At 37.7% G+C, this 16982-nt stretch overlaps 1 protein-coding gene across 13 annotated transcripts in view; it reads right to left on the bottom strand.

Moving 5' to 3' along the window:
* Positions 1-16982, bottom strand: part of RGS7 (regulator of G protein signaling 7) — a gene marked incomplete at both ends in the record, with an annotated part of 239621 nt that overhangs the window by 63910 nt on the left and 158729 nt on the right. For 10 of the 13 annotated variants that reach the window (XM_082048677.1, XM_082048678.1, XM_082048680.1 and 7 more), the window contains one exon: positions 9301-9352. The exons of the other annotated variants lie outside the window; for them this stretch is intronic. In XM_082048677.1, the coding sequence (XP_081904803.1) occupies positions 9301-9352 (52 nt within the window). The remainder of the gene's footprint in view (positions 1-9300; positions 9353-16982) is intronic. 13 annotated transcript variants of the gene reach the window in all.

Raw genomic sequence — 16982 nt, 5'->3', positions numbered from 1 at the left:
TTGCAATCAACATAATTGCCTCCACTAAAGTGAATTATATATTAGATGCAAGAGCTTGTGTTTTAGAAGTGACTGATTATCATGAGAAAACAGATTTGCCAATAATTCTAAAGACAATATTAACACACAACATTTCATAATGAAAGATGGTCAGTGATGTTTATAAATGGGCATTTGAATGACAAACTAATACTAGAACACACTTTGGTAGCTGTGCAGTAAAAACAGACTACTCACTCTTCAAAACTCTTTTCAGGCATTCACAAAACATGGGCAACGTGAGAGGTTAAAGTGAGATTGCAAAGTGTTCTAGCAGGAGTTGCAGGAAGAGGGTGTCTGGGTTTTCCCTCTTCTAAGTTTTTAAATTGTTACACCCAAAAGAACCCATTTTCATGGTTCACTACATTTGTTTTCTACTCTTGACTGTTGATTTGTACTTTAAAGTTCCTGAGAAACCTCTTCAGATTTTTTCCCTTTAAATAAGATCATAGTCGTAATGACAGGGTTTCATTCTAGAAGCAAGAAACTAGACTGACTACACATTGTATTACACACACTTACTGAAAAAAACCCCAGAGCTTTCACCCAAAATTTAAAGTGGGGGATTTAAGCTTGTTGCTAAACAGGGGCTAAATCTTCCCTCTCACCACTGCACAGAAAAAGCCTCAGCTAAATTCAATGGAAGCACAACCAGGCCTCTGAAGATCACAGATAAATGCCACCTACACGTCCATGACCATGTACACAAACTTAAACTCCTTACATAATTTCCCCAGTGCCAGTGATGTTACAGCTTGATTCTGTCCCAGATGGTGGGTGTAACTTTCAGAGTATGCTCGTTGTCTCCACTGAGGCCAGAATAATTTTATGCTCTTCGTGAGTCAAAATTCTGGGTTCAGAGTCAGTGTGTACATGCCTAGTCAGCACTTAAAGAACAAAGAAAACAGAAAGTACTGCAAGGTCTAAGGGTTTCAAAGTGCCCTATGGGCAGACAGAAGTGTCTGCGTCACATGGAGAATTGCAAGACAATTGGCACAGAACATGACAGTTGGATGAAGAAAGTGAAATCAACCATTTTATTTAAAATTCAGGATTTCTAGTGATATTTATTCCATCTTTAGGTATACTTTTACCCAATTAAAAAAAAAAAACAAAACACAAAAGTTTTGCTCTTTGTGAAAGAGCACTGAGAGTCACTTAGTCTTAAAAAGATGGCAACTTTTAGGCGGACAAACAGGTCACCAATCAGCCTTGTGAATCTATAAAAGAAGTACAATTTTTTTAGTAAATGCTCATATCATTCAGTTAGAAGGAAGACCATGACAGTTTTTTACGTGCACTGAATTGTCAAATGGTCAGAAATATAACTTCCGAAACACTCGTCCCTTGCTCTACTTTTTACTCTGTGATCACACTATTTCTGAAATGCAATTTGATTATAGATTTAGAGGGGTAGAGGACTTTCTTACATAAACCAAGGCAAAAAAGAAACCAAGTTTCAAACTACTAAAGAGCTCAAGAATTAGAAAAAGGCAGATTCACCTTCAAAACACAAAAGTTCCCAGATGCCATTGGCCTGGGAAAGTCTTGCAGGCTGACAAAGAGGTACAGAACTCACTCAAGCTACGTAAACTATGGGACCAGAAAAAGAATATCCTGTTGTCAAATCTAATTTAAAATTACATCCATTGAATTATTTCGTACTTCTTGAAGTTATCATAATGCTTTCAGTTTGCATTCAAGAATTAACACCTTTCTTTGGCACCAAAAAACAAAGCTTTCTATCTCCTCTTTAGGTCCTCAGATTTAAGGGGGACTCAAATGCACTTGCTAAAAGGCTTCTAAGAAGAGGAGGTGCAACAGATTCAAATACGCTGATATTGCATGGAAACCATTTGGGGCATGTGCAATCCAAGGCAAGGCTGAGGATTGCAGAAAATGCGGAGTATTTTCTTCTAAACTGCAAAAGTCAGCTACAGGGATGGCATCAGAAGCTGGCCATTACTTGTCGAAGAGGGCAACTACCAGGGCCCCCCTGGGAAAGGGCTATTAGTGGCAAGACAGTGCAGGAATACAGAAAAATACATTTGGTGTCACTGCTCCCTTCATGGTCTGAAAGCTCTAATTTCCATATCAATAATGAAACAGGCAAACCTATTTCATTTACTTAACATGCTAATTTGAAAGCAATTCTGAAAATTATGAGTTATACAGCCCTGAGGAAGAGGACTTGGGGGTGTTGGTTGATGAAAAGCTCAACATGACCCAGTAATGTCTGCTTGCAGCCCAGAAAGCCAGTCATATATTGGGCTGCATCAAAAGAAGTGTGACCAGCGGGTAAAGGGAAGTGATTCTGCCCTTTTACTTTGCTCTCATGAGACTTCACCTGGAATACTGCATTCAGCTCTGGAGTTCTTAGCACAGAAAAGACATGGACCTGTCGGAGCATGTCCAGGGTAAGGCCATGAAGATGATCAGAGGACTGGAGCACTTTTTCTATGAAGACAGGCTGAGAGAGATGGGATTGTTCAGCCTGGAGAAGAGAAGGCTCTGGGGAGACCATATAGCAGCCTTCAAGTATTATACCTAAAGGGGAACTACAGGAAAGCTGGGAGACAGTCTTTTTTACAAGATCAGTAGTGATAAGACAAGGGGTAATGGCTTTAAACTGAAAGAGTAGAAAAGATTTAGATTAAAAATAAGGAAGAAATCCTTTACCATGAGGGTGGTGAGGCACTGGAACAAGCTGCCCAGAGTAGCTGTGGACGCCCCATCCCTGGCAGTGTTCAAAGCCAGGCTGGATGGGGCTTGGAGCAACCTGGTCTAGTGGAAGGTGTCCCTGCCCATGGCAGAGGGGCTTGAAACTAGATGATCTTTATGGTCCCTTCCAACCCAAACCGTTCTATGACTCTATGTTTATAATTCTCAGAACTTATTCTGATAAGACATTTTACTTCTATTTATAAGGGACCTAGGTGCAGATTATCAATGGTTTTAAAGCCATGCTTTTAAAATAAAATAACTGACACATGTAATTGAGTCAGTTAACTTTTCATAAGCTGGCATATAGATGCATTCGCCAAACACATTTTCCATGTTCCGCATATTATGGTAATAAGTTATACATTCATGGAAAGAAAAACGCAGGTAAGTACAGAACCCTGAAGTGGTGAGCTGATTAGAAAGCGTTTTCAGGAAATGCCTCCTGCTTACAGAGCCTGTGCTCCAGTGGTTTGTCAATGTCAGAATTAGGAAGGATCAGAACAAAATTTAGGACATGCTTGTAGAAGTGAGAGTTTCTTCTCATAATTTATATGACAGAGATAGCTCCTAATGAGTGAATTATGTAGCTCTGCAGAGAAATATAATGGGATATGAATTCAGAGTGGAAAAAAAAAACCTTGTAGGTCATCTGTTCCACCTTTCTGCTAATGTCTCTTTCCTAAAGCTCATTTGATTTGGTTCTGCCCAGATTAAATTTTATGCACAGGAAGCACTGGCCCCAGCCACATTTTCTTGAGAGACTGTTGTCCTTGATAGACTGTACTTCTCACTTAGTCCTGCCACCAAAATTTTAGTAAATACATTCCATATATCTAGTTTTTCAAAGCAAGGTCAATAAACCACAGCCAGTGTTAGCAACAATTAAGTACATTACTTGAATCTGGTAGAAAGAGTCCATTCCTTACCTAAAACCCAGGAAATTTTGAGACACTTTGCAACAGGTCGTTAAAGAAGGGATCTCTATTATGGACCTAAGAGGATTGCTTGTAGGAGTCATTGCTGATGTACTCTGGTTGATAACAGCTGCTGCAAAAATGGGAACTGGGCATTGAGATTCAAGATTATGGAACTGCAGAGCTCTCCAGAAACTATTTACACTATATTAGTAAACTTCTCCCATTCTTATAGCATAAATTTTAACAAATAAATTTTTATTCATATCTGACAATTTATATAGAAGAAAATGCTACTCTCCTACCAGTTTTGCCCCAAGCTACTGACTCATATTTATGGATTGGTTTGCAGAGATGCTGAGCACATGCAGTTTTCCAGCAGAGTTTAGGAAAGCAATAGGGCTTAATATTTTTCAAACACAAATCACTTACTAATAAGCTGTTGCCAAGGGAATTCTGCCTGAGCATTTGGGGAAAGTAAGTATATGATACATCTTCTATAGCTCTTCTTCTAGCTAGTTACCCCATGGAAAAGGGTGCAGCAAGATGCATGTGAGCGAAAATTCCTGAAATAATCAATTTTTCATAGAGGGATTTGAAAGCTAGGCACGTCAAATAAGTAGGCAACAAACTCCAGAGATAAAATTATATTAAAATTTTCAGTATGTGAACAACATGATTGCAGTTACTCATTGTGCACTATATACTCTGCGGCATGACTGCAACTTTGGCAGAGAAGAGGCAGATGAGCCTGGTGCGATGGCCGGTGTTCAGAAGGAAGCAGCAGAGGCTGAACACAGAGGGGTCTCTCTCAGTTTACTCTTAAGTGATGAGAAGGTATCCTTAGGAAATTTTGTACAGGCAGACTCGTTAGCTGATTATCAAAAAAAAAAAAAAAAAAAAGACAAATATTTGCTTTCATAAAAATGCTGGAAGACAGCTACAAGACAACAACTTTCATTTAGCAAAAGCAGATTTTTTTTTTGCTGTAACTCAGACTGGATAACAGAGTCATGAATATTTATAGGAGCTGCCACCAAAGTTTACAGGCAGCACTTCTTCAGACAGGGAGCTTACATTTTTAAGGGGAGAAACTAATTAAGTTTTGGGTTATTTTCCTGTAAATGCTCTAGTTTCCTAGAAGATTGCTTTTACAACACATGACTTTATTTGGAAGGTTAGGGAAAATATGTACATTTTCAAAACTTGCCCTTCTTCAGTGCAGCAGAATTGTAAGAATTAGCTTTGACTATACAGAAAAATAGTCTCATTAACATCATTTACAGATCACGTGGTTATGTGCTCTTAAACTCATGTCACATTATCAGTTTACTGTGTTCTCCATAATCTACCAAGATTCTGTAATCCTCAGTTTTTAACTAATTTGGGAGAAATACACACACATAAAACTACAAGGCTGAAACAGTATCCTATTGCAACTATATAGATGCAGTTGATTGTTGTCTTCTATTGTTAGGTCAAATCTAAACACTATAAGTGATCGTGGAACTTTCAAAATTTTATTCTATCCATCCTTTGAACATACTTTTTTTTATAATATGCAGTTAACTGTAAGAAAAGGTCTGTATTTCACAGATACTTTTGAGACTAACCATCAACAAAAGAACACTACAGAAAATGAGTAAAGGTTACTAATTCTTCTTCATATATTATACGTCTGGATATTTTTGCTTAGGTTTAGGCTTGAGCTTTTCAAACACAAAAATAATTGCTATTTTGTTGTGAATGGAATTTTTACCTAGCTTTTCATATCTTATTTATCTCTTTCAAATAAGAGAGGAGTAAGGAACTGAGTTCCTGAAATTTACAACTGCTGTGAGTCACTAAACCTCCAAAAGAACCTGACAGGTCCCATGACAAAAAATGCCAAATGCATATGGAATAACAATTTTATATGTGGATTTATATTTCCCCTTTTTGAGATGCAATGGAGTTCACAAGTCTCCATACTTAATTAATTCTTAATGACATGAGCTGTTTTTAATCTACCAGAAAAAAATCCTATCAGTTACAAAATTACATCTGTAAAAAAAGAGAAAATGATTACAGTAGGTCACATGCTCAGCCTTTAGCTGTGTTCATTTCCAGAGACATTTTTCTGAACTGATATCCAATTATATTTGTCACGAAACCAAATTATAACTCAGGACCTTGACTTAACTCACAGTAAACACAAAGTGATTTGAACTACACTGGCTTTAAATAACAACAACAACAACAACAACAACAACAACAATGTGCATACTTCTTTTCACTAATAAAATCCCATTGAAAGCAAGGGGATTCTGCACAGAACAACATGTCCTGCATGGGTGGACTCCAAGACATATGGCATTCAAATGGGTATCTTCAACAGATGGAATCTAAGAAACTGCCTTTTAAAAAATTATTTGCAATTTGAGACACCTCTCTGAGATTTCTTATAGCATAATTTTTCAAGAAAAAGAGAGGGAGATTTTAAGCACCTTGTGAAAATCTATAGTTTCTTAGTAAAGTCAGAATGATCAGATAGTTAATATTTCAATCGTTACAATCAAATCCAAAGGCTACACAATTCCACTATGACATACAGAAATTAATCCAAGGCTTCTTTTTGCCACCAAGACATAGCACTCACTATGGCTTTGTCATGAGAATGGGTCTGCAGTTTCTTGGCATTTGGAAGACTGTGTTTTCATGTCTTTTTGCTTCACATTTTCTTCATATCAATCTTTTTCAATAAAAATATTTGATATTACAAACTCACATGGAATAAGAAAATATATTTTAGGGAAGATATTAACATATAAATCAAAGATGTAAAGATTATTTGTTTCTGAGTCAGCTCTAGTGATAAAGTAACACATGCGGTATCTCAATCTCATTTAATTTCTAGTTGAAGATTAATTATTTTCCTGGCAGTATGCTACATTCTGGACAGTAGCCCAGCTATGGGTGAGTAATGGTAAGTGACTGGGAGTAATTTTAAAATTCAAATATAAATGTAGTGTGTTTTCAAAGACTTGCAAAATTTGGTCAATGCCAAAGAAAATGGTTTGCTTTGTTAATAACTTTGATAAAGAAAGATTACAGAGAAAGCTGGCTTCTTGCTGGCCTTGAGAGACTCCTAATGCCTGTCACAGTCATTAGCTTTAAGAAGTTCGTTTTAAAAATTGTTCAGGATAAGCCCATGACAACAGAAGCATTTCATAGCACCATAATACATGACAAATATGAAATGCATTTGCATGTCTGCAATATTCTATTTATTATACCTTGTTGTGGTTGCTGTGAAAATCCACATAACCTCCTTTGAATGTATTTGAGGTGGAATTTATCCTTTAATATCCTCAAATTGTTTTAATGTTATGTCAGATTTATTTTGGATTCTTGAATATTATCTGTTTGATTTTTCTATTCCTCTGATGACCATTGTTTACAACAGTTATGTAATCCTTTTTGCAAGCAGCTGTATTCAGTTCTCTACCCTCTTTTTATATTCATAGAAAGCTAGGAGGAAAAATCATGAGGCCACAAGGCAAGTGCTAATTTCTGTAACCAAGAAGATGCTAACCAAATAAGAACACTACTGAAAAAACTGAAGTATTAAAATTTTATTTTCCTGTGAATGCTCTAGCATTAGCCAATTCTGGTGACACACAGGCACCTTATGTAAATGTAATGCAACACCCTTCCCTTCCCTTCCCTTCCCTTCCCTTCCCTTCCCTTCCCTTCCCTTCCCTTCCCTTCCCTTCCCTTCCCTTCCCTTCCCTTCCCTTCCCTTCCCTTCCCTTCCCTTCCCTTCCCTTCCCTTCCCTTCCCTTCCCTTCCCTTCCCTTCCCTTCCCTTCCCTTCCCTTCCCTTCCCCTTCTGCAACAGAAGTAAAATTCACCAACTGTGACAGATTTTACAGGTCTTATATATAAATCTTGAAAGGTCTCAAATGAGTATGTTTATTGTCCCACAAAGGCACCTCCCCACATGATGAAGAGACTTCTTCCAAGTTAATTCTGTATTTCTGGCATGGAAAAAATGGACAGATTATACATCTATTTACCGACTAACATATGTAATTCACTGCCCAGTCCAGTGATCAGCTGTGATGAGAAAGTTAGTGTCTACTAATTTAGACTAAAGGATATTAATAGAAACTTCCTCAGCCTCATCTCAAGGTCAGACCAGTTAAGCATATATTTATTTACTAAAATTCCCCTGGTAATGTAATACACATTACACTGAACAACTCAATGGGTCTCAAAACCACAGCAAATTACTTTCTGATCTTTAACATATTAGGAGACTACTCAGAAGTGCTCCTCTGAGAAAAACAAGTAACACTTTCACTGAAAAGAAAAAACATGCATGCTAAAACAAGCATTTCTCCTTCAGCAACTGATTTCCCCGTATGGAGATGCTAATCACTCAGGTATGGTATCACAGAATCACAGTAACTCATGGTATGAGTTAGTCCTCCTTTGCAGCTTTCAAGATCTATTTGCTGGACATCTTCCTATCTCAGTAATTTAAAGAAAGATGAACATTTTTCACCTTCCATGGGATGAGGAAAGTGTCACCACTTTCAGACCCTACCCTGAAGGCAGTCAGCTCTGCTGAGTGTCCCAGCGTGAAGTTGTTTTATTTAGCAATGTATTTGAAATTAAACTGCGTCCACTGCGGCAAGGAATGAAGGGTCTATCAGAACCATTCTTCCCTGTGGTTTGCAGCTCCCAAGGGCTGAGTTTGAATCCATATTGCAAGTGAACTTGCATCTAAATTTCCAAAAAGCTGTAAATAGAGACTTTCAAAATTCGAGTTTTTGAAAAGGTAGGCTATCATATACATGCTTCATTACCTAAATAAATGACTTGGTCTTCAGGCGAGATGAGTACTTACAGTCTGGATTAGAATGAACAGGAGACTGTTCATAGATGATCCATTTTCCTTAAAAATTAGGTCACTATTTAGTGTACAGAGGCACCTAATTTTGGTTATAATTTTTATGAGGGTTTTTGTTAATACTTTACGACCTATTATCTTCAGATTTTCATGTCTAAGCACATATCAGTAACTACAATGCGTAATTTATGAATAAAAACCCAAGAAAAAAGGCAAATAAATAAGGCAATTTCTAACACAGTTTATATTAGAACCATATTAGTTTCCATAATAAATAATTTTCCACAAAGTGTATATCAGAAATAAAAGAGTTAAATTAGGCACATCTTTGGGTCTGAATCAGAGAATAACTATTGCACAACCATGAATAAAGCCTCCTCTGCTTCATTGAGACTTTGTCACTGTAAATAATTACACTTCCTGGAACAAACAGAAGATGTAAATGGCAAGGTAGCATAAGTTTTGAGGTTTGTTTTGCTTTGTTGTTTGGTTTTTGTTTTGTTTTTTTTTTTTCCCCTCTTCAGATCAACTCCAAATCTGACTTTATAAACTTCTAAAACACTCTGAAAAAGGTAACAGCACATTCATTTCAATATCAGCAACTCTTGTACAAGAATTACATGACATATAATTATGTTTTTAACAGTGGGATGATTAAACAAGACAGACTGCAATGATGTGTTCATTCATAATTTTCAAAAGAAACGCGAAAGTTTTCTACACTGACCATAGTCTGTGTTTTCCGGCTCCCAGCAATTTGATGGCCAAAAATAGGGTGTCTATAGACAAAACAAAAAAGCAGGGAACTCAAGTTAGACAGTGCAAGGATTGTACAGTTCTTGGATTGATACTGGTTTTCAGAGTCAATTTAACATTTTGGGTAGATCTATCATATTGCTAACTTGACAAGTTTGAAATAGACATCATAACAGAAAATCAGTTTTGTACGCTTGTTTATTGAACTATTGTCAGAACGGCATTGGAAAAGAAGAACAAAGTGTTCTTTTTATTTTTAAAGTTAAGGGAACAAAACTCACAAGATTAGGTAGTGAGGCCGTCTTTTTCATCTTCCCTAGCAACGTACCTCTCACATGTCCCAGAGAATCAGTTTTAGAAGGTGAAAAGCCAAAAGATACTTCGGGGTACATTCATTTCTTGATTTTGGAGAGTTTTCATTAGTATACATTAATGTTCTATACTCTTTCCTAGAAGTTATTTGTTTAAAAATGCCACTAAACACAACTTGTTTTCACAAAGTTATCAAAGTTTTCATCTGTTGACATCTATTTTTTTCTATTATAATTGTTTACCAATTGTGATTTAAAATGTGATTTTTTTTAATGGAAAGCCGATAATAGTATCAATAACTAGTTCAATATTGTGCTTATTAAAACTGTGCTAAATATATTGCTAAAATAATTCACTTATACCAAATGAAGACTATAAGACCATATAAGCATTTTTCATACAAATAACTTCATTATTAAAATGGTAAATTTTTGAAAAAATGTAAAGAATTATAGTATTTTATACATAACACATTTATATATATACATACATACACATACAGAGATTTACATATTATTTGAGCATTTGAACTACTCTCATTAAATATGTGAACAGGTATGAGTGGTATTTCAAAGCCGGGTGCTTCCTTAGGAAAAAATTCTGCTTTACTTTCTGTTTCTTATGGGTTTTTCTCAAAGATCTCCCAGCTGCAAAAATGGAAAGCTCTCTTGCTGCACACTTCCCTCAAAATTGTTTTAATGCTAATCTGGAAACCAATAGGGCTGAAGGGTGACACATCCACATCTACTGTCAGGTTAAATATACTTTGGAAAAATGTCTCTATTGTAAAAATGACCCATCAACTTCAATAGGAGTGATTTAGAACTTGCTATTTATCAAGCAAGAGCAATGAGTTAAAGGGTAAAAAAGAAACTATCACAAGCTAACTTTGAAGGCCGAGATGCGGTTCTTCTAAGCTGTTTGGTGCTCTGTAATGGAGCAGCAATAACTCGTTATCCTATCAACTACTCCTTTGCAGTGCCACTGAAACCAAATTGAACAGCTCAAAAGGAACGAAGAGGAACCCCTAAACAATGAATGGCAGGACTCAGTGAATCCTGGAGAAGGAAGAAGTGATAAAAGTAATTTGACAATGTCAATTATAGAAAGCATAAAGTCTCCATCATTTAAATATACAGTTTTCAAGCCCAGGGAGGGAGAACATTCCTTCCTTCGAGGCATGAAGTGTATCTTGGGAGAGGCACAAGGTACAACTACCTCATTCTGCTGCTAACAGTAACTTTAACCTGTGTTTATGAGTTCCAGTTGAGCTTCTAGAAAAAGGATGCAGTGAGGGTTAATAAATACATAGAAATCATATCCATTCAGGCAGCTCCTGAGCTGAAACTGGCTAGGGGTCAGAGTTTATTTAGGTGGGGATTAGCAATTATGGTGGAGGGTGGCTGGAGAAATACTCAGGGGAAGAGCCCTTTCAGAAGTAGAGACACAGAGATTCTCCCAATTGTGGGTATACTTGCGAATTCCATATTAAAACCCATCATACATACTTAGGATCTGTCTTGACAAATTACATATACTCCTACCCCAGCTGAAACTTAAAAAATAAATTCTGTCTTCTGATTTTAAACCAATTCCCTGAGGTTCTGAGCAAATCCCAAAACTGCTCTTGGCATTCCTTTCATATCAGGCTATGAGGAAATATTATATATTCATGACTATATGTTTATCATGTAAGAGAAGGATTCTGTTGTTTTATATAGATATGAAAAGCTACTCCCGGCCAGCAAGAACACTTGAAGAAAGCATTCTGAGAGGGTCTCAGAGAGATTATATCAATCAAGGGTAAATCTGATCTTACTGTTTTCAGTATTAAGTTAAAATAACACATTAAGCTTCTATTGGGACTTGCACATCGGTGGTGGAGGGAGTGTGGGTGCTAAAGAGAATATGGGAAAGGGGGCAGGATCGCCAATGTTGTGAAATGTCACTTTAGCTCACTAGGAGGCAGAGGTGGCCAAGGCTTTTCTGAACGATAAAAAGGCGTCCCAACGGCAGAACCTGCTTCTAACAGAGGGACCCAGTTCAGACCAATGCTGAGAAATATGGAAATGCACAGACAACACTTTCTTCTTTCCAAAGCTGAACAAAACTTTCAAGGGAACAGATAAAATCCATTTTCTATTCCATTAGAGAATACCTGACTAAGACTTTGCAGGTATGTAGTACTCAGAGAGAAAGCAACTGCAGGATGAGACAGACTGATACTCTGGAAAGCTGAGCACAGCAGCACGAGGGCCAGCAGGCTCAGAAAATGGGCAGGTGTCTCCTAGGTAAGTAAACTGAGAGCCAAGGAGATGGAAGGGAGATGGCAGCTGTTGGCAGAGAGCATACTAAATCCAAGCACCTTTATAAAGAAAGTGTAGTGACAGGCCAGTATAAGTACCAATGAGCTGAACATGAAAAAGAGATCATGGAAAAAGCACAAACTAATGCAGATGCTACTAAGGATGAGCATAAGCCTCCCTGTGCCATCATCCCTCTGAAGATAAAAGCAGAAAAGTTAAAACAGAACATAAGTTTTAATTAGCAAAGCACATGACAAATCATAATAAAAGGTTTTAATTATGTGTTATAAGGTAAGCCAAAAAGAAACCCCAGCAAAAGGCAAACATCATGATATGAGAAAGGGTTTCAAATAACAGTACAGATAAGTACAGATGATTATTAAATGCCTTCCTTGTTTGAGTCTCCAGAAGGAGGGAGACTGTGGTCAGCTAAAGGTCTTTCTGCCCAGGGAATGAGGTGGGCAAGAGCTCTCCTTGCTGATGCTCCAAACTGGGCTGGCAGAAGCTGTCTCTGCGATATGAGCCCTGTCCCTGCCCGCCTGCTGCTGGGCAGGTTTGCCAGCCTCGCTGAGCAGCACAGCGCCCAGCCCCAGCACCGCGGCCTGGCTGCGGCTGCTGCAGCCAGCTGGCTCCCAGGGGAACAAAGTTCAATCTGTCTGCAATCAGCTCTGCGAACAGGCCCAAAATTAATTTTGACGTGAAGATAAGACTACAGGGCAAAGTAGAGGGGAGGGAAAAAAAAAAATAAAAGCTACAGGAAGAGAAATACTTATGTGAGGTCAGAGAGTTCAGGTTAGAGGCCTGGTGAAATTCGGCACAGAACACTTAAGGAATTATTGTGTTTTCATGTGGGTAAATTGTGTTTATTTGTAGAAAACAAAAAAGCCTCAAAAAACTAAAGAATGACTCCTGGATCCACAGCACTCTGAGTAACACAGATGTGCAAATATTATGACTAAATTTTTGCTCTGGTACTTCCTTCTTATTCTCCTCTACCTCTAACTCTATAGTATCCAACGGGCAAGAGTTATCAAAAGTATTGAATTATCTGCATGATGTTTAAAGGAGTGGAAGTTACCTGAAGGACAAGTTATGCACAGAAAAAAATATTCATTAAAATAACCTTTGAAACATGGGCTGTTATTTAAGAAAAATTAGAAAATCACATGAGGCAGAGGAGCCTCAGAAGACTGCAGTTAGGGGAGGATCTACCTTTTCCAGAAAAGGAAAAAACGGACATTTTCTGTATTCTAATCTTTCTAGATCTAGTGTCTAGATTGAAAAATTGTAATACACTATCCTTAAAAGCTAAAGCTTACTCAACTTCAATTTTTTCAAAAGCATATTAGGTTGCTGACAGTGTAAAGCCCCTACTAGATGATAAATAAACAGTAGAAGCTATGTATTTTGACCAAGGCAAAGCCCTACATTACTTTTTTACCAGCAAGTAAAGAATTATGGTGTCACCATAAGTTATGTGCTCAAAAGCAGCTACAGCTGCTGATAGAGTTGTATTCAAAGTTTATATAACCACTATTCACTTTCAAAGCAGGAAATGGCCTTGGTGGGTGCAGAAACAAAAACACTAGATACTGAAAATGAAATGTGATTTAAAAATCAGTTTCTGATTAATGGATTTTTGCAATGACGTGATTTTATGGAAAAAAAATACATCAACAATAAACTTCTGTGTAGTTAAAATGACTGACATTTTTCCAAATATGTCTTCCACATTTTCTTGCCTAATTGTCTGGTCCTAACAATCACAAAGTTCTGGTCTTAATCTAACTCACCACGTGTCATGCACACTGGAAAAACTGAAATACCCCTTGATAAATTGTAGTAATAAAAGTAAATCTCAAGCAACGTCACTCCTGGCTGAGAAAAAAAAAAAAACAACAGGAAGAAACCTCATCACAAGGCTTCCATGATAGTACAATTCAGTTATTGGAATGATACATTAAGATTTTGGGGAAGTGTGTGTCAAGGGCCCCTGTTCAGGCTGGCGCTCAAAGGCACTGGAGAGCCCCTTGCCTGTTCCTATTCTTCAGGGACATCTCTGAGTGCATCCCCACCACCCCTGGCTACAGTCCTCAGCCCCAGCACTTCATGGCCTCCTTCCTGCCCAGAGATTTATTGTCCCAACCTCTGCAATCAGACAAGTTAACATCTAGCTGACACAAGGTCTTGGACAGAAATCCCTGGAACCTCTGACTCCAGAACCCTCATTTTCCTACAAATGCAGTCTGAAGTTACTTTGCCCCTTAGATGTTACAGACCTCAAACAGTTTAATCACATAACATGTGACTGTAATGTATGTGCTGGGTTTACATCTCTCCACTTGAGTTCCAAAAGTCTCCACACAATTTAACAGTTCAGATATTTAATAATCCCTTAGAAGAATTTGCTAGAGAGGTTATTGATGAAGACTGGGGGAAGAGGACTTGCTTGGTCAACACAGAAAGATTAGGAAGTAAAGATTACAATAAGAAGATCCCCAGTCTCTTGGAATGAGATCAGGAATGAGAACAGGAGGTGTGTGCAAAGGAGAAGGCTGCCTGCTCCTATCTGATGTATCAAAAAACTCCCACAGCAATGTAAGGAGGCTTTGCCCACGTAAAGGACATTCTCTATACCTGGACTATGCAAACAAAGTTTGGTTTAGCTATTTCTTACAACTCACATATCCCAAGTACACTGGAGAAGAAGTATAACATCCCTTGCAATATCACATACTCCTATAGCAAAAACATTATACAATCTATCTGCCTTGTTTCATGATCTAGAAACACTACAGAAGTGAAGATTTTCCCCAGGAGAGTTAAGGACATGGTATAACTTGTTGTACCTCAACATTCCCATTTTCAGAGAGAAGATTATGAAATATCAAGGGGGTTTTGTGAAATGTAGAAAATATGAAGGAATTATCATACTTAAGAATTTCACTTTTCCTCAGAAGTAAATGTGAAGCTGTTCATCATGAACAAGTATTAAACAGGGAACATTTGTCATTCTGCCATGACATCCCACTTATAGCCGGAAGGAAGGTGGGTGGTAGAACAGTTTGGGGAAAGTCAAGTACTGTTTATCAGCCCAAGCAGAAATAATGCTGCCAGTTTTTATCAGTACACTTTTAAGGCACTTTGTTTAATTGTGTCTGTAATTTGAATAAGCAACCAGTACCAGTCAGCAGCTAGAAAAATAAGGCTTACATAGCACTGCACATGCGAGCACAGACCCATTTAAGCATTCAGAACAAACCAGGCTGTTACGAGGATCTTTATGCCACTGACGGAAAACTGGTTTTCTACACACAAATGCATACTGTTTCTCTCACACTATGGACAAACATCATTAGGTAAACTTAACCACAGAAATCCATAATCCTCTTGCTAATAAAGCCATATCAAACAAAATACTGTAACGTAGCACATATTCGACACTAAACAAATTGGCAGCAGTGGCTGCTATGCATCATGAGCAATCCTGTGATAAAACAAATAGATCTGCTTCAGCCGTACCATAAAATGAATCAATAATAATTTCTGAGCTAATGAAACAGCCACTTGTAAAAATTAGTGCTGCCTATCAGCTTTTATAAAACATGATTAATTTCTATGCATTAAACTGTATTGCTGAGGAGGGAACACATTAAGTGTCTTTCATCTACCCCTTGTTGATAGTAACAAGAAAAGAATTGTTGTTTCTGAAGCTGCTCTACTCCACGAAATCTTTTAAAATCTAAATACTGGGATGGAGGAGGAATATTTGAATCACTCATAAACCTTCCTTTGCTTATTACTGCTATTCTTTTCACAGGCACCAGGGAGTCTTTATAAACAGCAGAAATCAAGTCTTTGCTAAATAATACTTATACACAATCTCAAATGCCTTGCATGCTGGATGTCAAAATTTGTGGGCGTTTAGTTTTAGATTCACTGCAGTTGACTCAAATGATCTCTCGATAAAGGAAAAGGGTAAGATTGCTGATCTAGCACTGTCAAGCCCATAAAGGAAGGGTACCAGTAAGTAGTGGTCTGTTGTTAGCTCAGAACTATTAAAAAAGAGGTTGAGGAAGCTGGAAACAACAAAGATTTTTGACTCTAGCCTGGAAAGGGGATGAGCACAGAAAGCCGCACAGTGGGGTGGTGGAAAGTGTGTCTGAGTAGGGATTAAAAACAGAAAAAGGGGCACTGATAGGGCAGTTAGAAAGACACATGGATTTGAAATTATTGTTTGCTCTTTGAAAACTAAACATATACTGTATATGGTGAGCCCGAGCTGAAGAGATAACGTATCGTTGCACCTGCAGTCCCCAAAGAAAATCTGCCAAATGCTGAATAAGATAACATGCTTCTTTTTTATTTCTAAAATCTGGCTTCCAACAAAATCCTTCCCTCAAGGCATGGTAGATGATCCAGTGAGGCTGTGGACAGTGGCTGGAGAGCTATGATGTTCAGCCACAGTATTCAGAATGGCCAGATGCCAGTCCAGGACTGAGCCGAGAGGTAATGCCCTGAGCAGGGTTGACTCAGAGAGAGGCAGGAACAAGGTAATTTTACCTCAGACAAAAGAATCCACAACACTTCACACTCTACACTATTTTATAGCAAAGATATTCAAAGGTCCTCACAATGATTGCTATATATAATATTTTAATCTCAAATTCAGGCATGGGAAAACAAGGCCAGAGATGTTAAATGCGTTTGTCAAGAAAGCGTTCCCAGTGGTAGAACAGGAGAAGACATCACAGATGAAATCTTTATCTTGCCAAAATCCATGAGGTTTGCTGCTATCTTCACCAGACTCAGGCTTTCACAAGAAACTGTTCCCATTTTCACATTTTTTCTCACCTGTTTATGCCTTCCATCTTAGAAGTTGCAAAACAACAATGAAACCTAAAGTTCATCTCTGAAAATTAATTTACATTAAATCACAAATTAATCTTGTCAAAAAATGGGAGTGTGATTATCACTAGCCTCAAGTATCTAGGAGTTTGTTTAAAGATGAAAGATATTAGGAAACATTATTTTT

The sequence above is a fragment of the Streptopelia decaocto genome, assembly GCF_964273445.1.
Source record: "Streptopelia decaocto genome assembly, chromosome: 3".
Classification (NCBI taxonomy): domain Eukaryota; kingdom Metazoa; phylum Chordata; class Aves; order Columbiformes; family Columbidae; genus Streptopelia; species Streptopelia decaocto.
The sequence above is the reverse complement of the archived record's forward strand: the minus strand, read 5'-3'. Positions and strand labels throughout refer to the sequence as shown.